Genomic DNA, 22,693 nt, shown 5'->3' on the forward strand with positions numbered 1-22,693 from the left:
CAAAACCCCAGCTGCGTCCTCTTCCCACCCCCCTCAGACAAATGCCAGATAAACTTAATAAAACACTATCAGAAAGCAATGAGAAACAGCACAATTATTTCAGCCAACAGAAGAAAAATCCACAAGAATTAGATTTCATCTTGTAACTTAGGTGTTACTAACCATCAGGTATCTTCACTTTTATTTGAGTGTGCGGCACATTTCCAAATTTCCCCCTCCCAGAGCTGATTTCGTTGTTTGCCAGTAGTTTGCTACAAGCATGATCCCACAACCACACAAGAACAACAAGTTTCTCAACCGTTTGCATATTTAGTATATATTCTAGTTGTAAAAGAAAGTCCACTCTTGTGAGCTCCCAAATACCTCAGCCATTGTGTTCTGGATTGGGGTCCCAGTCAACAACAATCTATTTCGACACTGGAACTGTAGGAGGATCTTCCAACGAACACTGAATGAATAAAATTAAGAAAAATCATCCAAACTGTTTTTTGTAGAAGGATATGAAACATAAGGCATTTTAAGAGCAACTGCTTCCAAATGATATGACCTTCTCAAATGATTTTTGGAGGTCACTGGTTAAAACTATCACAGCTTTCCAAAAGACAGTTATGGGAAGAAGCAGCCTTTTATAAATTTCAAAGAAGTGTACATAATTTATTTTTGTAAGTATATTTTTACTCATTTTCTAATACAAATGCTTGGATACTAATAAAATCTCATCATCAGAACAATTAAATCCCCAAAAGAAACAGTTATTGTGACTGTCACATATTTTTCAGACTTTACAACACAAAGCACATAGGCCACTGTATCAAGAGTGCTGAGCTATACCTTACAATCCTCTCAGAGAGGCAGTTTCCAGTCAGAACAGGTCTGCATCTAAAGCTATCTTTAACTTACTGTGTACAGTGGCAACTTGGGCAAAGGTTATGGGAAAGCAGCTACAGATGTAAAGATGGACAATTCTATTACTTGAAAACAACCAGAAAACTTTCTGGCACAGACTCTTATGACAAAGACTAGGATTTATTGCAGCCAACAGTATTCACAGGGTTGTGACCTTCGTTTGTGTCTGGAAGTGCCACTGAAGAAGGAATTAAAAAAATGCATTTAATGGAGCCAATATAAGCAAAACACACTACAGATTACAGACTGCTCACTAGGCACAATTCTGTGAGTATTCAGAAAAAGTGAACAGCATTTCACCTGGTTTTGTTTCACTGTCCTGTACTCCATGTATGTTTCTGCTAAACAATTACTTTTTAATTACAATGTATTCATTTTGATAAGGAAAAATCTAAATGCAAAAAACTAGTGGATCAATCCAATATCATAAAAGTTGTATAGATAGTTAACTAGGTTAGACACTTAACACGTGCATCAATTTTAACTTCTATCAATTTGTGTAATTTTGATGTTTTTTCAGTATTCCTTCAAGAGATTGATACAGAGGGAAGATTTTATTTCCAGTTAATTTATTACCTGGAGCTACTCTTGAGTGCTTGTGCTTCATCCAGCACCATGTATTGCCACTTCACACGCTGGAAATATTTCACATCCTGTACTACTAGCTGATAACTGGTAATCACCACGTGGAAAGGAGCATCCTGAGTATACAATGTCTTCTATAACCACAAAATAAGAAACAAATGTCCACATAATGTAAATACGTTGTGAAGAGTTCACTTGTGTAAATGTAATTTCAGACTTACGTTACTTATGTTGAATAATCTTTTCTCATTATCACTGCATTTTTCCACAGCTGACTTAAAATTAATTAAAGCATGGTTATTTAACTGCTGGATCTGAACTTCGGCACATTGGTTCTTGAACAATTTCAGGTGCTTTTACTGCGTCAGAAAAGACCCATGTGCTGAACCTTACAAAAAGCTGCTGTTAAATCAGGAACAATCTGACAGTACTGCAGGGATGACCTGGGCATTCTGAGTTACATTACTCAACTAGAATAAACAGTCCTTGACACTGAAACTTTCTGTTTTATTTACAGAGCTCTAGATTCTTCTACTGAACTGCCCTGCACTGTATTGCTTTCCAGCACAAAAGAAGTCTTCCACTTCATTATCATAAGAAAAATGTTACTACATGGATGAAGAAACAGGACTCTCCATCCACACATCATTTAGCTTGCTGGGGTGTAGCAACAGTTTCTGGTTTACTTTGCACAGGTAATAAAGATGGTTGTAGCACATAAGCACATTGGTATTACCTGACTCCAAAACTTCCTGATCACCTTTCTGTCATGGGGATTCCCCCAATAAGGTAGAACCTGGAGCAGTACAAAAGTAGAAAGGTATTATTTTCAAATAAAGACATACCTGTTTTAGAATTTTATACTATGTATTCTACAAAATGAGACGGACAGACCCCTTCCTCCAAAATAACAAAAAAGAAAATTATCTTTCTTAACACCAAGAAAAATCAGAAAGAAGAGCATCCCAGACAAAGTTATCAAGCAACTTAAGCCTAGTAGAAAGACTGGATCAAGCTATGCTAAGAATCTCAGAATACTCAGTACCATGTTACACCTTCTAGCCAGATTTTTCTAAAAACTAAAAATGATACTTTGCTTATGGCAAAAAGACATGCACCCTCAACTGATACAATTAACCCTACAGGACTAATGGGCTTGTTTTCCCATTTAACGTTCCCCATTGTCCCACTGGTTTTGTATTTCAAGACTATCCCCAAAAAACCAAGATAAAGTTAAAACATCTGGTCTGGAAATATTTAATACAAGCATTCTGAAAAAAGCACTACTGCCATAGGAATCTGTTAATAGCTCAGAATTTTGGGGTCCCGTTACTCAGAATACACCTCTGCACTGAAACCAAAGCAACTGGTTAATAACATCGTACTGCCATCTTCTGTCTGGTGAAAGGACTGCACTCAACTAAAACTGAAAGTAAGGAGAGTTGGTTTCTGAGGCTGTGTGAAGTTTTAACATCTCTATCCTTCAACCGACAAGCTCCAAATTTTTAAGTGCCTGTAGCTGAACATTCTTCCAACTGTTCTGAAATAAGGATGCAAGTAAAAAAAACATCAGATAACTAAAAGGCAAATCACCTTTCCGTTTAACTTATTCTGCCATGAACCTGCAGAAATTAATTCACTATGATTTACTACAAGCATAATTGACTACACGCTTCTGTATGTTTAGAAACACTTGTGTATGATTAAAAGCAGGATAAAAACTGGTAAACATGGAACAATCATAAGATTAGAAAACTTCTTTTTAAAACATGTTCTGTTCCATGGATGAGGTAAACATTATTATGCCACAAACCCAAAGAGCATCTACATAATGACAGAAATAGATGGAGGGGGTTAATTCACAAAAAGGAAAATTATCTTTTCACAAGCACCCTGACTGCAATACTGAAACATTTTCTGCACTTCCTTCATGAGAAGGAGAAAGCATAAACAGTTGTCCCCTTATTCTATACAGCAAACTCTCTAAAGGAAATGAGAAAAATTAAGTAGCTATAATGGCCAACTGCTGTAATACTTTCTAAACCAGGGTTGTTAATCAGGATTCCTACTGCTTTGGGCTATGCAAATATATAAACAGATTATTTTTAGGTTTTTAAAAGTAATTCTTCACTAACTTAAGCATTTCTATTTCTTCATTACTTTCTCTGAAGACTTAGTAATCTCAATTTACCCCAAACTGTAAACCACTTGAATAATCCAGTACTGAGCGTTTCTCCTCATACAGATACCTCAAACTATACACCATCATAACCAAGACACAAGACACACTGTCATCAGGGATGTGCAAAGCATATTATTTGGTAAAAGGTAAGCTTTGCAATACTGCCTACCCCAGATCTTTTTGTCCTTCTTATATTAAGTAGCCAAGACACTCAAATGATTTGCCTGGATGCTACTGGAATACTGGTTACTTATAACTAGGTTCTTATAGGTTTTCTATAAAAAAGAAAATCAGATGTCTAAAAATAAATGATCAAGACCTCTTCATATCAAAGGTTAGTCAAACAATGGAGCTGTATTCTTCTTCGCAAATATAACTGCAAGCCTCTGACGCTTTTGTCTACCTTTAGTTCTAAAATTTCAGCACTGTTTCAACAGTACACCTTCTCAAATCTTCCTTTGCAACATTCTAGTATTTGCCACTGGTGAATAGGTAAGAAGCTTGTTTTTCAGTAACTTATCACTCACTCCTTGCTTTCTACCTTACTATGTTTTCACATTCACAATATACCTGAAGAATCCCATTTATTTTCTTCTAATCTTTTTGGTTTTATCTATCTGTGCCAAATTTCTCTCCTTTTCCTTGATTGTATGTCTATGGTTCTTCTATTTTTCTGTAATAACAACTGCATTCTCTCTCCCTCTAACCTGTTCAGACTTCAGCTTTGTTCACGATCAATTATTTTCTTACTCAAATTTATATGAATGACTGAATAGAATTATAGAACAGTTTGGATTGGAAGGAACCTTAAGGATCATCCAGTTCCAAACCCCCTGCAATGGGCAGTGACACATCCCTACATCAGGCTGCACAAGGCCCCATCCACTCTGGACTTAAGTACACTGCTCTAATCCTAGAGACCCTACACAGGACTGAAATATTATTCTTCTATCTGCTCCTAGGTCCACACATGAGAACTGAATATCCATTTCCTGCACTGCTTCTTCACTGAGAAGGTGTTTTTAAGCTGATGCAAAATGAAAATCATATGATTCAAGTACATTTTTAAACACCATATAATTGAATGCGCCAGAAAAAAATGGATGACAGAAGAAAAATCAGAATCAAGCTCATTAAAGTTTCAAGTTCCAAGGTAACAGGCATCCATCTGTGGCAGAGAATTCAGAAGACCACAGCGGTTTGCATTTTGAGAAAACAGAAAGAACTTCCTCACAAATGTTTATTACCTTAAATTTAGGTACAAATCTGGCAAACTCTTGGTGCCAGTTGTTAAGAGTAGAGGCAGGTGAAATTATTAAAAAAGGTCCCCAGATGTTCTCTCTCTGGAATATACACATAGAAAAAAGAAGAAAGACCAAGAATTAACTGCAAGGGAAAGACAGTTTGATACAGCTTTACAACCACTAAGTAACAGTGGCTACATAGGAAAGGAAACTATATACAACATAAGAAAACTTCCTCTCAGCACAGCAGGTTGATACAGAATCATGTAGAGCAGATTTGACGTTCAGCTAAGGCTTATTTCGATGTAGAGCAGATTTGACGTTCAGCTAAGGCTTATTTCGTAACAGCAAACCAGAATGACCAACCACCACTGTTTCAATCTGATTCACTCCTTTGTTTCTGGAAGTAGTCACCTCCACATTACTAACAGCCTCTACCGTTTTAGGGAGGAAAAGAGCTTCAGATGACACTGGTAAACTCTGCTCCATCATATCACATTTGAATGCCCTCTGGTGAATAACAAAGCTGGGCCATTACTGTACTGGTTACAAGCTGGCCTGCAGAAGGGAATGCCAGAAAAAGTAAAAGCCTTGAGTAGGCTTTCAAAACTCTCAAGTTGCAGTGCAACAGGAGACAAGACTGCCTGTTACTCCTTCCATTCACATGGCAACGGCCTTTGGCTCTGCACATTCTTCCACTATTCTGGCTGACAGTTCCAGTGGTATCAAAAGCAACATAAACAAAAGCACATAATTGTCGCTAGTGCAGCTAGTTCTGCTCTCACTATCTCAGCTGATACCTCCTGCCTAAGGCAGGTGACTGGATGCCAATCAAGCTATTTTTAAAATAAAAAGAAGTCTATTTTTGCAGAAAGAAGTAAGCTCCAGTTGCTTTTTTTTGGTTTGTTTGTCTTACATGGCATGAAAGAAAAACTACGCTTCCTGAAAAAAACAACACAAATACAGAAATCCATGAAGATTACTATGAAGCTCAGAGTTTGGGCTTCATTTCTACAAATCTCTCTGATTCATACAAGTCAGTGAACCATGAAGTCTACAACTTGCTCTCTTATCAGGCTTTCACATTATGTGCAAATGAATGGATATTACTGTGTGAATAAATTAAAATACCATTTTTATTTATGTATCTACTTAGATATACATATACACGCACTTGCATCTACATCAACAGACAGCCCCTTTCAAAGTAACAAGCTGTAATCCACCTACCTCAGCCAGATGCGCAAGCAGAGCAATACTTTGTACCGTTTTACCCAGACCCATTTCATCTGCCAGGATTCCATTGATGCCCTGCAAAAGATTCATAAATGAACACCTTCACCTTACTACTTCTGAACCCATCAAGGTCTAGCAGAATGGTTGCCTCTGAATATAACAGGAGCAGCCCAAGTTTAACAGCTCTGTGACATTATCACTTATGTCTTCTACTAGGAGATAATTCATATCAACTGCGCTTTCATTCATTCCTCAGGCTGTCTTTTTCCCTCAGCCTGTCTGCACTTTGTGATCACACTGCCAACTGAGTATGCACACAAGGACAAGGCTGCCTGTATTTTACCCAGCTGATCAAAACCTGGAACAGCATGCAGCTCCAAGCAGCAACAGTTTTCTCAGTGTATAATCTACATGATAAACAGTTGTATAAACACTCACATAAAGACTCTTGAATTTAATGTTGTATGCAAAGTTGTTATTTCCACAATAATCAAGAATACTGATAGGTGGCTTACATAATATTTTCGTTTCTTCTAGAGACATTACAGAGTTAGTATACATGGTCCATTTTTAAAAACATTAAATACTTTTTGACCCAGTTTACTCTGATGACTTAAATAATCCTAGAAGATTTAAAAATTTGCAAGGCGTACTAATATACCTGCTCATATAGGTTCGCCAGCCAATTCATGCCTTTCAGCTGGTAACCTTTCAGTTTTCCATTGAAAATAGTTGGCTGTGGAATATCTTCTCCTGCCCGGATAGATGGGTTTGCTAAACTGTAGCTCTCTCCAAAACCAGTACCAGACTTGTTAGCAGCCCGCAAAGCAGCTGCCCGACTCTCCTTCGCATCTTCATCAAATGATCTGGTCTAAACAGGAAAACATGCATAAGATGAACATATTAATTTATTGAGAAACTGTGGTAAAAGGCTTTGCACATCACATTACGACACAGGATGTCTACCAACAACTAAAAGGGAACAAGTCTGTTCCTACAGCCAAACCTTCATATTCTGTTTTTCTACCTGTTTAGCACAAGAAGTGGCAATGGAATTAAATTCAAATCTGGCACCCAGGTTTAAACAAACCTACTTGACTTTGCAACTATGAAAGACCCTGCTTCTCTGATCTCTATCATTGCTCGGCTTTCTCTTCCTCTTCTTGGATCCAAAAAAATACATACCCGGGCCTGATGAATCTGGTAAGCGTCCTCAGCATTCTTCAGAGCTTGGGCCTTGTAATAGTTACTATCTGAAAACAACATCTCCATGTTAGAGCTCTGCAGCGCTAATCACAGAAATTAACACACAGATAAATTCCAGTAATTACAGCAATGCTTCTTACACAGAAGGATTTTCTGCCTGAAGTTGTAAGTTTACATGATAATGTGTGTAGTACAGAGTGCACAGGAAGGACTGTAGATGAATTGCTTACCATAATCTTCTTGGGTGATGTTGACCACTACTCCTCCGCCAATATCAATCTGCCTTTGGGTAGAGCTGTCCTCCAGTTTGCGTAGAATTTCTTCCTGTATCCCATCATGTCCAATATCTCGTTTACGACTCATAAAATGGGCATATAATTCAGTTTGTGTGATCAGGAAGTTAAGTTTTCGCTGCTGTCTCTTAGCCTAAGAGAAAGGCATTTACAAAAAACAGATAAAGGAGAAAAAAAGAGGACAAAAGGTTAATGTTTAAAATATCATTAAGTAAAAAAATAATAATCTAATAATATATCAACAAGTATTCTATCTAGATTATGCACATCACTGTGATTTCAAAATGCTACAATCTTAGTTGTGTGTAAGAACACTGACCACCAGCATAAACACCTACATTAAAATATAAAATAGTTGTAAATGAAAAGTTCTTTTAAACTCAGTAATCATGACAAGGAACACCAATAATCTAATAAAATCTAGTTTACACGTTTTCCTTACACTGAAGAATTAAAAGATTGACAAAAATAAACAGGATTTTAGTGGTCTACAGTAAAAGAAATGAAAAGTTAAAAAAAAAACTCGTGACAAAATAATTCCAACATTCTGTTATTCTCTCATAAAGAAAACCATGGTAGAAAACATGAAATAATACACCACTAGGTAATACAGTTGAGATATTATCATCATTTGGGGTTCAGCAAGATGATGCAGAAATTCTGTTAACTCTTAAGTTCTGGTTAAAAATGCTATAGTTAGAAGATGTCTATTAATCTAAGTCAGCTGAAACCTTCACAAAATGCTTGTGAATTTGCAAGAATAAGTTGTATACAATAAATAGAGCATAACTTCAGCATAAAACTAAATAAAGCTATCCTAGAGATTCAACCTTCGCTCATCATCACACATGTAAAGTGACAACCATAAATCCACCAGAGAGCTTTCACAAGGAAGTTTTTGCTTTAATTCAAGTCCTATATTCTCTGTAAGGGAGTACATGAAGGCCAACAAAAAAAGCAATCGTCAAAAAATTCTGTGCCCCTTATATGCATTACAGTATCAGTTTACATCGGGGAAAAAAAGAGGGGAGAAAAAAAGAAAATTCCATGTGAATAAAAATGTGTCTTGCCTTCTGAACCCACAATGATGCCCAAACCATCACAAAAGGTTGGCCTTTACCACCACTCAATCAGGTATGTCTGAGACACACACATGGTTTGTCTAATTCCTTCCTCCATTTCATTCACTTGTAAACATTTTATGCAGTTCAAAAGCTTTTTTTATCACCTCTAGATATAATTAGAAGAATTATATAAGGAGTTTTAAGATAGTAAAAGAAATACGTGGAATACTGCTGAAACAGAACAAATACTGAATTTCATGGCTTGGATTTAGAAACTCAAATTATCCAGTCGCTTCTGTGTGTCCTCAACAAATTAATTACTAGCAATCTGTGGTTTTGCTATACCTCTCTCATCTCCTCATCCAGCTTGCGTTGCTCCAGAGCCTCTTTCTCAGCTCGTTTGCGATGTTCTTTTTCCACCTTTTCATATTTTTTCCAATAGAGAAGCATCTCCTTGGTAAGACGACGTGCCCGTGGTAGAGTTTCCTTACAGTTTTTCTGGGCCTGAAGGGCAGCTCGGCGTACCTCCCTCATGCACTGATGGGCAAGCTACAGAGAAATACGGGTTTGGAAACAGCAGTAAAATGGGCAGGCCTTAAAGTAAGCCAGCGAGAAACAACTTCAAATTCAATTTTAACCAAGTTTGATCCTTCAGAAGAGAAAAAGCTGCAAAACTTTACTCAGCAGTAATGTTTTTGAAATGGGATGAGGGAACGTGAACGTCCAAAACCCCACGAGATGGTGGAGAAGACAAAACCTGAAGACAGATTCAGCGTGGCATGCTACTTAAAGGATTCGTGGATGTGAGTTTGAAAGGGACTCAGGAGATCAGAGCTCAAGGTCTGCCTGCAGTGTCTATTCTAGACACTTTTCTGCAATTCTTTTCTCACTGTTTCAACAAGGCTGCTGCAACAGCAGTGCTGGTGGAACACAATCCCATTCACATCTTAACATACTGAAAAGTGGAGGAGTATCCTATGCTTTCCCTACCGTCTCATGAAGAAGCGTAATACAATGCAATTTTTAGTTCCAGTATAAATAAATTAATGGCATTGTCATAATGGTCAAAAATCGCTGAGTTTGATGATTATAACAGGCTTTTTTCCTCCACAAAAATCTGTACATCAACAATTCTAACACAGATTTTGAATGATCAAACAAAACAAAAACAAAGGAAAAAAGTGAAATTTCAAAATGTCTAAGTCTGCTGCATCACTCACTTGTTAAATGTGATTTTTTGATACCTACAAATAGAGTGATTGCAGGCTATTTGCTCAGACATCACAAAGATATCCATTCTCTGCTAGCTGAGGAGGACCACTGCAAAAAACCCACCTACTGCAAGGTTCCTTAAATATATACATGCAGGTCCTGTTTGCTGCATCCCTTACACAGAAAATAATCCTCTGCCTGATGATCTACATACAGAAAGGAAAAATACCTGCATCAACTTATCTCTGATGATTCTCAGCCATATACTTGACTACCTTTTCATTAGCCTTAAAAATTAATCAGATACTTGAACATAACACTTGAAAAATGCTCAGAAAGCCATTACCAAGTGTTCCTAAAGTAAAGCCTTCTAGGTGGAAATCATGACATTTATCAGAGAAGGCTCTGATGAGGAGATAAAATCCTTTTGCAATCACTTAAGCACAAAAATGTCCTATTTTTAATCTCAGTTTCTATATACAATTTATGTAAATTCACACATTTAATATTCCAAGAGGCCTTTTGATTTAAACAAGAATGCTTAAACCAGCAAATTCTAGCTGGTGGATAGATGGGCAGTTCAAAAGTCAACAAATTGTACCAAAGTCATTTATTTATTGTATCAAAGATCAGTAAATTAAAAATGTACAAACTAAATCGTGCAAAAGCCAAAAAGACATCATAAATTCATGTTGCTCATTTCATTTGTTGCTTATGAAACATGCAAAAATGACACAGCTAAAAAATTAAATGCTGTGTACACTAAATGACAAATTATTTCTATATAGTGCTTTCTCCTATACCGCCCTACTAATACAGTCGGTATTATAAGAAACAGAAGAAATGTAAAGAGGTTACAGTTTGCTTATTACATCCAGCACAAGTACAGTATAAAGCTCAACAACTTACCTTTTTACTGTTGGTTAGGAAAAGGTTGCGGGCTGAGGCTTTTTGTTTGTATGCCTATAAAAGAACACCATCTTGAAATTAGTTACAGGGTAACGGCTTCACAGTATTTTAAAAGATCCCTATTCGGACATGAATGCCAACCTCAGCCGTGCACATCATTGATTAACGGGGTACAGGTACCTTAAGTATTTTTTATTTTGACTGAAACAGTTTTTCATCCTTAAATATTGAAGGTATAAATAAATGCATTCTAACTCCTGACGGAAGCATGTAAAACACCTCCTTTTTCAGCACTGTTTCTTTAATTACTGCTATTGCAAACCAAGGTTCTCCTATTCCACCATTATCACTGAAGTGAACAACAAAAATTCCCACTGTTTCCCAAGGATGTTAAGCATTAATGTAGCCTATGCTTTTCATGCAATCAAAATAAATATTTTGAAGACATAAAGTCCATCACACTGCAGATATCCTCTGCCTGGCTAATAAATTCTGAAAGGATGCAGTAGCCATCATTCATATTGCTAGAATTCAGTCTGTTAACTGTCAGCTCCAAAGAGCAGGTTGCAAGGTCCACTCTGATTTCCTCAGAAACACCTCAGAAAACTAGCTTTCTGTTTCAGGTGTGACTGAAACTCATCCTGTAAATGACAGAAACATTCTTCCCTAGAGTGTTTCTGAAATACATTTCAAAAATCAAACATGCTATAATGATCGAGACACGCTTTTCCCAAACTTTACGTAAAACTAGCCATTGGTTTTCTCTACATGGCTATCCTGTAGATTCTCAGAGTTTACTGTACTGTTCCTAGAAAAGGATTGGAGAGCCAAATGAAAGCAGTGGCAAAGCACAGCCTGATCCACTTCGGTATCACTGGTGGTAAAAATTCAAATTATGCTTTGCTTACGGATTAAAGAATATCAGCATGGTCACTAATGACCACCACAAAAATCAGGTCTCACTTCACTCTGCTTTTCCAAGTGTCAATCCCCACTAAGTTAATTTTCTATTTCACTTTCTTGCCATCACCACTGATCTAGTGCCATTAGCCAAGCTCACCTTCGGCAACTCCTTTTTAACAATGCTAAGCCACACTTTCCGACGACGTGCATTAAGTTGCTCAATACTCATATGCTTTTTCTTGGGCCCAGGTGGTGGTGTGTCTTGAGAAAACTTGGCAAAAACTTTGGTCTGGTGATGGTTGTGTCGTGGTGACTCCTCTGAAGAGAGCTCTTCACCTCGTCTCCTCTTTTTCTTCACTTTTTTCAACTTGCCTGCACAGCAAAAATGATCATAAACATCTATGCCTTTTTCTATTCTTGGGATACATTCAGGCAGGTAACTTTCCTGAGTAAACTATCCTAGTCAGTTGATGTGTGCAACCAACAAAAAAGCGAAATTTATCCATGCTTGCCAATTCTGGTACCATTCATTTATCGTATCAGATAGTTCCTCATCACTTTATAACTGAAAGACTTACCTTTTTAATAAATAAGAGTTGTGAAATGCAATTTTTCCAACCAGGGAAACATGCCTTGTGAGTTAAAAATGCCTGGGACCCAGTGCAATGTAAAAATTTTACCTGAAGACACGTAAAGGTAAAACTTCTAAGGGTAACAACATCAGCATTTGGTAGATAAAGTCTCAAAGCAAACTTCTGAGCGGTTGAAAGAGACTGGCATGTTATCATATATTATAGATCCCAGCTTTCAGAGGAAACTGATACTGGTACCAGATATTAAAAATATTCTGTGTATGTAAAGTCATGGCTGCTGCAGGATTAGCATAGAAAAATAAAATACACAGTTAAAGGGACTTGCAGAACGGCAGGAAGGAAGGAAGCTCAAAACACCTCTTAAAACACAGCTCAAAATTAAGTACTCGCACTAGAGAGAATTCACCTTACACTGACTGTTCATAGACTTCTCTTCCTGCTTCCTTACAGATGTACAGCTGCTGCCAGACCAGTCAAGAAAGGAAATGGTACTTCCTGGCAAACACGTATCTGAGAAACTCCAGCTGAGAGCTTGTAGAAGCAATGCTACTTTAACTCACGTAAGACATCAATTCTCAGTTTCCTCTCATTTCCAGAAAATGCTCTCACTCTCTATCATCTCTTGATCACTAGAATTACATACTCAGGAATAGGCGTACCAAGTACTGGATAAGTTCTTACATTTTTCAAGGAACTAACATGTTTTTTAAAAAAACTGAGTAAATAGACCACGATATACAACAGTACTTATGGATTCTGAAGAAACCAATAGAGCTACAAGGTACAGATTGCATAACTCCTTCATTCTGGATTCAGAGGTCCATACGGAAAATCTCAACTCACAAACTCTCCATTCACACTCTTTTTTCACCCTAGCTTTCTAGAAGCCCAAAGATGAAGCACAGTATTTTCTGATATTTTCTTTCTCTGATAGAACTGAGTATTTCCATGCAAAACCCGAAGTTTGAATGTTTTTTCAAAGGAAGTCGTGTAGGAAACAAATTTAATCACAGCAGCCATTGAAAAACACAAGATCAATGACTTTACCTTTCAGTTTTTTCTCTTCTTTGAACTTCTTTTTCTTGGGCCCTAGCAGGTGGCGCTGCTGCTCATAGTAAGGATCATACGTAGACAGCAGTCCTGTACTGTAGTACTGATATTGCTGCAACTGAAGTGGATGTAAATGAGCACAGCAATGGAAAACACATATAGCAGATAACAGATAGGAGGCAAACAAGCTCAGAACTTGCCTGTCAATAAGAGAAAACATGCACTTCCCAAATTTAGCATTGTTATCAAGGATCATACAGTGTCCAGACTGAAACCGCTGCTCCCAGAGGTGGCCTCCAAATTCTACACAGTGAGCCAAGCCCACCCAGTTAAGAAAGAGGGGTAGAGCAGGCAGTGAAGTTTACACTTTCAAAAAGTACTCCTCTATCTTTTCCATATGGGTGCTGCCCAGCAAGACAGCACATTACATGAAGTAGTCCAATCACGGACTTCCAATATGTTTTACTTGCATTCCCGAATTACACGTGTTCTACTTAATCACTCCAAAGGATGTCAAAGGATGGGTTTAGATAGAAGGCATTTAAAAGATTTCCACAGGAACAAACAACTTGAATATTGAGTTTGTCAAGTAAAATACAGCTGTCTCAGCAGTTTTCTTCCAAATTATCAAAAGTCACTATATTCCCAGCATTGTTAGAGTAAAATATTAAGGAGCTATACATAGGTTACGTATAAGCAGGCAAATTAAAGACAGCATGGGTCAAACAATAACTATTTTAAACCTAAGCATGCTATCAAGTTAATTGTATAAAATCTAACAAAAGTTATGACCTGTCCAAAAATACGGTATATGAACGTGTGTAGTTATGTAAATATGTGTTAGCTAACACAATCTCAGTTTATAACATAAAAGTAAGCAAGGGAAAGAAGTAGAGACAAAGACTCAGGTGGGAAAACATTTCTTCACTCTTCTGTGTGGGAAATTTCAAAAGAATATGAAACAAGATGACGGATTTTAATTTCGGACATCCTCTGAGAGCAGAATAGGATGACTTCCTTCATCTGAGACTACTTTCCAGTGCAATTCAAACAGCAAAAAAAATAATTCCTGCAAAAGGCCTTCTAATTTGAAGACATTTATTATTAGAATCAAAACAGTCATAGACTTTGATCTAATATAAAAAAGACAAGCTGAAAAGAAAATACAAAATAAAAGAGAAAGGTATGAAAGGAAAATAAAAGAAACTCATGTAAACCCCCCAAAAATTAAGGAAAAAACCTAGGAACTTCCTTTCACGAAGGCAAACATCAGCTTACTACTCATCACCTCAATAATGATGCAAGTACACTGCTTTAGCTTTAAATATACAATTTTAGTCCTGAATAACAGCTACTATCTGTATTAGAATTTAACCCACAGCACCTCACTTTTCATGTATTACTATCTAAACCTTGCATTCTAGCAGCTTGTACTTGCTCTAGTGACTGGGACAATGCGTTGGGGAAGCTATATATAGCACATGTGCCAGTAATAGCTACAAAAATAATTGACAAATGCTCAACATAAGGCATCAACAGCTTTTCAGTCCGTATGTAATTAATTAAATAACCCTTGTCTGAAACTGATGTTAAAATTGTTCTTGTCTACCAAACAACAGGATATTTTTAAGTCCACAAAATACTATGGTTTCTGATAAAAATCTAAAAGCAGTAAAATTAATGCAGTTAAAGGAAAATAAAAATAAAGGCAATGAAAAAATGCTGTATTTTTACCTCTGTGTCTTTGCTATATTTACTTTGATGCAGTTTCTTATATTTGTGTAATCGCAACATACTGTGAAGTTCCTCCCTTGAAAGAGAAAATTCTTCTTCATCCTCCCCGTCCTCATCACTTGGTGAATCCGTGTCACTGGAGTCATCGCTCAGAAGGATACTCTAACAACAATAAACAGAAAATAATTTAATAATCACAAGTCCCTACACTGAACTGTTTACTTATACAAAGCTCTCTTGAGACTTCATCTAATACAGAGCTGTGAGTCTGGTCCAACAGCAATACTTTGCATTTATAAGTGCCTTAGATCTGAAATGCCTCAAATGAAAAACAGTTTTCTGAGGTATGGTACTATACAGCAATGAATGCAATACACATTTTGTGATTTGTGAGGTAGTTTTCTGTTAAGTTTGGTGATAGTTAAGTCATTCTAGAATCCACTTTGTCTGTTTATGGTCTTAGAAAAGCAGCAGTGAGAGAATCCAGGACACTAGTAGGGGCATTTTGTGATGCATGGTTACAGGCACATTCCTACCCAATTTGTAGTTTGTCCTGCTGTTCTACCACTTCCACTTGCATCACTTGCAGCAAGCTTGGCTCCTCTGAACTCTTGGCAACTTGTTTTAGCTAAAAAAAGACAGCTACATTACAATGAAAATGCAAAGATGGCATAAAGCCATCATTCCACTCTCTCCTTCCATCCTCATTTGGGCCTTGTACTGAGTTCAACTTAGACACTAATTTTCAGCCAAGTCCCAAATGTCTATGTAATGTATTTCATAGCAGCTCACTTTAATCTGGACAGTTTACTGAAATTACTTCAAATTTCTGAGCGTATATTTACTGTAAAATCTAATTAAAATGCAGCTGCTCACCAAAATTTAAATGCCTACTGTCCATTTTGCTAGGTGATTAAAACAAAAGCCTCAAATCTACATAGACTGTAATTCTATTTTATTCTACCCAGAGCCGATTACAATATTCATTATTGGCTGTCACATACTCTTCTTCCTTTCCATTTCCATGAAAGGAAGCCTTTGCAGAATATACTTCTTGCTTTGGTAAGTGTTTTTTCTTAATGTAAAAGCAAACGCAAACCAACCTCCCCATTCCTTTCTTCTTAGCAGGGGAGACTAGCTCCAGTTACTTCAAAAAATAAATAAATAAGAGTGCAGCAACCAACCAGCCAGTATAGAACACGACTAAAGAATTAATTCAGAGCCCTCTTTTCAGCAACATAAAATATTACCGTATCTGCATATCAACTTATGCCTCTTCCTCAGTGTGAGGTTTTGCATCAATCGAATTGCATCACATGATTTAGAGTAGCACTTACAACACATTAGTCTAGCTTTCTGAGCTCTCAGTAGTAAATGTAAAGCAAAATTAAATGGTCTGCAGAGGTGAGAACAAACTTCCTGTAAACATACTCTATTTGGAAACTATTTGTAATATTACTCTGCCTAGTACCCAACTCTTCTTGCTGCCATACGCTTCCTTATGTGTTTCTACACCATGACCTATATCAGATGACAAGACGGAATCACTCACCACTGTCTACAGGGTGTTGACTAGACTCTACTCACAGATTTCACAATAGCTGCATTTCTTTCCAATATTCTTACCTTCAGCCACTTTCTGCTTTTTTTCAGTTTGGAAAAGTTATACAAGCTCCCTTTTTCGGACTTTGGCTCTGTTTGGCAAAAAAAAAAAAAAAAAAGTTCTTAAGAAAAAATGCTTTCCCCATCTTATCCCAAAGAAAGCAGAGATTAAACCTAGTGAATGCCTACCTGGCTGAAGTACTCCATTCAGGGAATGTGTGTTCAGCATCCCAGAATTCCCAGCTTCAGAAGACTCCCCAAGCAAAGAGTTTGGAGGCTCTTCCTTCACTTGCATCAGGGGATCCCCAGACTGAGGCAGTAAAGGATTGTCATCCAATCCATCTTCGCTTTCATCGCTGCAAGAACATACATAATATGGTGACAATGAAAGGAAAATATTCAAGAGAACAGATACTCACATAATTTTCATACATATGACCATTTGTCTAAAGGTTTGAGAATTGAGACAGCTTCAGATGTAATTTTCACATCAGAAATGTTGCTGTTAATAATTTCCCATTAGCCTCTCAGCAGTAGTTAATCATCAGACCAGCCTGGCTATTCTATCAACCTGGACCTTCAGTCTTTAACTAGCAAGGAACTAGATCAATTCAAACCAAAGCACAGTATTGTTATCCTCAGCACTCCTGGACATGAGAGAAATACAAGGTGTGGATCTTACTACATGTGTGTATATACTCCTGTTACCTATACAGTCATCAGTTCTGTAACTAACTCTACAATTCCAAAACACTGATGAAATTAACTGTAAACTGTTTCAGGACAGAAAAGTACCTTGATGACTCACTTCTCATTGCTACAACTCACCAACACAAATTCTGCATCTGACAATAGTCCTTCCCTTTCACTTACGGCTACAGTCCCATTGCCCTGAAAATTCAACTTAGTGCTTGTACTTTCTGTAGACAAAGAAAGTTTTGGCCACTTAACTGTGAAAGAGTTTTAAAACATCATGCTAATTTGTATGTAGGAGGGCAACATGCTGAATTATCAGCATAAGCTAATAGAAACATCGTGCAAAATCTTTAATGGAGAAGAGTCACCACAAAATCCTTAATACGGTGTTGCCTAGGAACAATGTAATAAGAATGCTTGTCTTTTCTTGGTATTCCCAATGGAAAACGGAAAAAATTCTGGTACCTGGATATACTCCTATTAAAGATGGCAGAAGTCTGTCGTAAAAACTGATCCAGTTGCAGAGCTTTCTCCAGATACTGCAGATAAAGAGGTTTTGCCAGCTCTGAGCAGCTGCCATCCTCCCTGGCACCCAGCTCGGAGGCCATAGAACAAACTTCTCTTCATGCACAGGTGCCTCTGAACACACAGCTGTTAAGAAGAAACAACAGTCACCACCACCTCTGAAAGGAACCAACTGGGTGAGCAGCCAACACACACTGCACCAAATGCTAATAGTTCTGATCATATAACCCAGGTAGTTCTGGGCAAAAAGCTTAGGTTGCCGTTAGCAGGTATATTGAACAAACTTGAAAAATAACCCAACCAAACCTCACACTAAACTCCCCACAATGTTACCACAGCTGAAAACTAGATTCTCGGTTTTCTGTTTTATGGCTTGCTATTTGGTAGGAACGAACACTGCTCTACTGCAGTGACCTAGTACAATAATCCAAACTGTGACAGAGAAACACAGAACAGAATGAAATCAGTCCTGAACACCTAACATAAACTTTCATCACTATAAAGATACCATGTTTAACTGTGCACAGGGCAGCCCTGTGAACTGTGCTGTGAAAGTTGAATGAAAGCAACTGAATTATTCTTAAGTTGAACTATATACATAAACTTACACCAAAAACGAAGAACTACTGAAAATACTGTTCTGCTGCTAGTTTTACCATTCAGTTCACAGCTGTAGCCTACAGAACACTTTTAAGACTACTCTTTTACTTCACAGCAATGCTACTCTTCCAGCACTCAGAACATCACTGTTACCTGTTCACAAACAAGCTATAAATACTTGACAAAAAAAACATTGATGCTAAAATTCAACTGTTATCTTTATTAAAGAATAAGTAACACAGAATTAGCAGTTCATTACATACTTTAATTTATAAATTTAGAACACACTCTGGCTTTATATTTTTTTTAAAAAAACGTAGAAGTAGGCTGCCTAATTTTCATTTTTTGTTCTCAGGATTTTAGATTCTTAAAAAAATATCCAAACACATCCCCCCCCACCCCAGTATTTGCATATTATATACTTTAAAAACAAAACTATCAAACCATTTTATTGTTTCAGTTTTATTTTCCTTCAACTACAAAAGATGTCTTAACAACTGTTACAGCAATAGCCTTGACAACTGGAATTTTATTTTTCAAAAGTGCTGTCAACACCTAAATACAATAATATTTACTAATAAATAAATGCCTTGAGCTTATGCTTCTGGTGGAAGACAAAAAACAGCTTTTGAAAGACTTAGATTAACTGTTTTTCTGAAAGGTTCCTCGTTTCTATAGCTTCTTAAAAACATTACAAATCATGAAGCAAGCTTCACATTGATTTATTGTAAAATATTTTATATTTGTTCAATTACCGAATTGTTAATGACTGAATTGTTTTAGGCTTATATATAAAAAAACCACAGACTGAGTATCTGGTCTTCAAATTGTTCTCTCTCCATGCATACAGTCTGAAAACCAGCATAGAATCACAGAATCATAGAATAACCAGGTTGGAAGAGACCCACCGGATCATCGAGTCCAACCATTCCTATCAAACACTAAACCATGCCCCTTAGCACCTTGTCCACCTGTGACTTAAACACCTCCAGGGAAGGTGACTCAACCACCTCCCTGGGTAGCCTGTTCCAGTGCCCAATGACCCTTTCTGTGAAAAATTTTTTCCTAATGTCCAGCCTAAACCTCCCCTGGAGGAGCTTGAGGCCATTCCCTCTCATCCTGTCCCCTGTCACTCGGGAGAAGGGGCCAGCACCCTCCTCTCCACAACCTCCTTTCAGGTAGTTGTAGAGAGCAATGAGGTCTCCCCTCAGCCTCCTCTTCTCCAAGCTAAACAACCCCAGCTCTCTCAGCCGTTCCTCATAAGGCCTGTTCTCCAGCCCCCTCACCAGCTTCGTTGCTCTTCTCTGGGCTCACTCCAGAGTCTCAACATCTTTCTTGTGGTGAGGGGCCCAGAACTGAACACAGTATTCAAGGAGCGGTCTCACCAGTGCCAAGTACAGAGGGAGAATAACCTCCCTGGACCTGCTGGTCACACCGTTTCTGATACATCTAACTTTTCCCATGTCTCTTATCCTCAAAAATTACAGACCAGATTGAGGACTTCCAAAGTAACGAAGAACTGTGACAAGTGATTACCCTCTTGGAACTGAAGAAGAGCAAACCTTATTATCTCTTAACAAACACCCAGTCTTGAGTCAACATCTTTACGCATAGAGAATTAAGAACAGCATGCTAGAAATTGTTAGATGGGATAACAGCCCTCATTTAAAAATTATTTTTAGACCAAAGCTATCTAGGTTCAGCTTTCTGTATGTTAGATCTTCCTACACCCAATGGCAATGGAATGACTGACCTCTGTTACCAAATACCCATTTCCAGCTGAGGGTAATGGACAGAACAAAGCACCTGAAAGCCTTCCCTGTAAGGCTATTAAGATTCATGTTTTCCAAGAAACTGTAATCTATGTGCCATATTGCTTAACAGCCACACCCCAAAAAACCCTCACACCCTAAAACAAAAAATGTCTTCCAAGAGAAACAAGAGAAACGGCTGTGAAGAAAGGGAAGAGCTTAAAAAAAAGAAAAAAAAGAAGAAACACGAAATTTTTGTCTCTCGTGGAAGAAATCATTCAGGGAGAGATAGAAGTGGACACCAAGATGAAAATGGTTTTCTTTCAGATGATCAATAAAAATAATATATATTATAGGAGCAAGATTCATACCAGAAAAAGTACAGTGACCCCTTCAATCACTCCATTTCAAATTCACAGAATCGCTTCAGTTGGAAAAAGCCTTTCAATTCCAACCTTCATGAACATTAAGTCCAGCTGTAACCTAACACTGCCAAGTCCACCACTAAACTATGTTCCCAAGTACCACATCTGCACATCTTTTAAATACGTCCAGCGATGGTGTAGCAGTCAAAACCAGCGCATGTTATATAAACACGGTACTATTTTATTTTCCCAGCCAAAATGTCACGTGCAACCATCATTCAGTGATTTTGCCCAGAACAAGGTCTCTCCTACTGGTCTGTCTGCTCTCTGCAGAAAAACTCCTTCCCAAAACTCAACATTGGGTAGCTCTGCCAATGTTGAGGCTCTGTGGGAAAGAAAAGTGCTCCAAGGGGCACAAAGCACAGAGGACTCACTGCCTTCAAGGAAGCTAACGAACCAAATATGCTCTTTTGTACCCCAATGAGGCTCGCCCTCACGAAACTATACAACCTTAACAGCTAAATAAAGGGAAAGAACTAAGATAGATTTGAGGTCAAGTTTGCAGTTGCAGGATAGCAAACAGGCCAGAGGCAAAACAGACGCAATCATATTCCTGATTTAAAATGAGTAACCGGATGCCTTTCTAGCTGCCCAGCCGCACCTGCCTAAGCGCTGGTCTGAGTGGATCAACCAGCTTAGATCAGTGCGTCTCCCCCCACAGGCACTGGTGCACATTGGCTCCACACTCACACAGCTTAGACTTCTGCTGGGTTATCTGCTATGTCTTTCCTTGTAAGCTATAAACGACCCAATGACAAGCAGATGCTATCAGATGTGTTTAGTAATTAGGAAACTAAGACATTTTCTCAAGAGTGGCTCATTACTGCTGCACAGAGTTCCCAGGAAAATATGAGAGCAAGTGATAACACCCTCCGGCTGCAATGGCTGCAGTAACTGCAAAGAGCAGGTTTCATTCCATATTTTAACACATTGTTAAATCCCCTTGTTGTGTAAGCTATGCTAAGCATGTGTACATGCTAAGTACCTGTGTCATCCATACTTTTTTCAGATACCTATGATCTTTATTATTACTTCCCAGGTCAGGAAACCTTACATCTCTTCATTTAATAAAGTCCTCCTTGTGCTGACATAGTATCAGTTCTCTACATTTCACACTTCGAAAACAAGCGCTTGGTTTCCTATTTGAACTGTCCCAAGAGGCTCCTGTACATACAAAGTTAATTACTCTTGTCCTCAAAGCCTACCAAATAAATAAACACAGGAGAGCTTAACAATATTCTTAAATGTATTAACACGCAAAACAAATAGTAAGTGTTACACAGGCATACTGAATAGAGAACAGCTCTGCCACTGAATTCAGCCTTTTCACAAAAGCTTCTCGGCTGATCAAAGTAATAATCTGGGAAGCTAATTGACAGATACTTCTTTATTCTCTGTTCTTTTGTTCTCATTCTACGTTTTAAGAAACAAGGTTTCCGTATGGCAAAATCTGCTTGAATACTGAAGGGAGAGAAGATGGGAAGAAGTGAAAGGCACACTACAGTAGGTAGCAGTGTGCAGGACATCAACAAGACATGGATTCAGTGGACTTGCATGATGATGACAATCATTCCACTTTTCTTCATCATTTTGAAAACAAATCTATTCTTTTGTCTACTCAGTTTATGGAAGATTGCAGAAATACATATTTTCAAGATGTCACGTTACAGGTGGTAGAACAATGACATGTTGCAGAGTAATCCTCCTGCCACCACCACTTTCTTACTGATATAAGCCTATTTTATACTAAGTTTTCAGCGTCAAATTCAGTAGTTATTTGCTTTTTTCCCCTTCACCTCCCCTAGAGTTAGAACAGTTTAGAAAATCAGCATTTGGACATAAATAGCTGCCACACTGCCTGGCTGGCATTTTGAATCCTCTAACATTTTTACTTAATCAGAAGCTCACATTGAAACCATTTAATTGTATCATGCGGCTTTCTGAATTATTAAAGGTACAAGTACAATACCACTGCAT

General features: G+C 37.8%; 1 protein-coding gene across 2 annotated transcripts in view; it reads right to left on the bottom strand.

Moving 5' to 3' along the window:
* INO80 (INO80 complex ATPase subunit) overlaps positions 1-18,099 on the bottom strand; it is a 298,105-nt gene extending 280,006 nt beyond the window's left edge. For both annotated transcript variants that reach the window (XR_011337512.1, XM_069857782.1), the window contains exons 1-16: positions 17,881-18,099; positions 16,909-17,075; positions 16,744-16,811; positions 15,118-15,279; positions 13,381-13,501; positions 11,898-12,112; positions 10,838-10,891; positions 9,062-9,265; positions 7,590-7,785; positions 7,339-7,406; positions 6,815-7,024; positions 6,148-6,228; positions 4,921-5,016; positions 2,228-2,287; positions 1,483-1,625; positions 364-448 (exon numbers count right to left, since the gene is read on the bottom strand). Coding sequence is in view for 1 of the 2 variants with exons in the window: in XM_069857782.1 (XP_069713883.1) it covers positions 364-448; positions 1,483-1,625; positions 2,228-2,287; positions 4,921-5,016; positions 6,148-6,228; positions 6,815-7,024; positions 7,339-7,406; positions 7,590-7,785; positions 9,062-9,265; positions 10,838-10,891; positions 11,898-12,112; positions 13,381-13,501; positions 15,118-15,279; positions 16,744-16,811; positions 16,909-17,075; positions 17,881-18,023 (2,073 nt within the window). In the remaining variant the exon portion in view is untranslated. The remainder of the gene's footprint in view (positions 1-363; positions 449-1,482; positions 1,626-2,227; positions 2,288-4,920; positions 5,017-6,147; positions 6,229-6,814; positions 7,025-7,338; positions 7,407-7,589; positions 7,786-9,061; positions 9,266-10,837; positions 10,892-11,897; positions 12,113-13,380; positions 13,502-15,117; positions 15,280-16,743; positions 16,812-16,908; positions 17,076-17,880) is intronic.
* Positions 18,100-22,693: the final 4,594 nt, after the last annotated feature.

The sequence above is a fragment of the Phaenicophaeus curvirostris genome, chromosome 5, assembly GCF_032191515.1.
Source record: "Phaenicophaeus curvirostris isolate KB17595 chromosome 5, BPBGC_Pcur_1.0, whole genome shotgun sequence".
Lineage (NCBI taxonomy): Eukaryota > Metazoa > Chordata > Aves > Cuculiformes > Cuculidae > Phaenicophaeus > Phaenicophaeus curvirostris.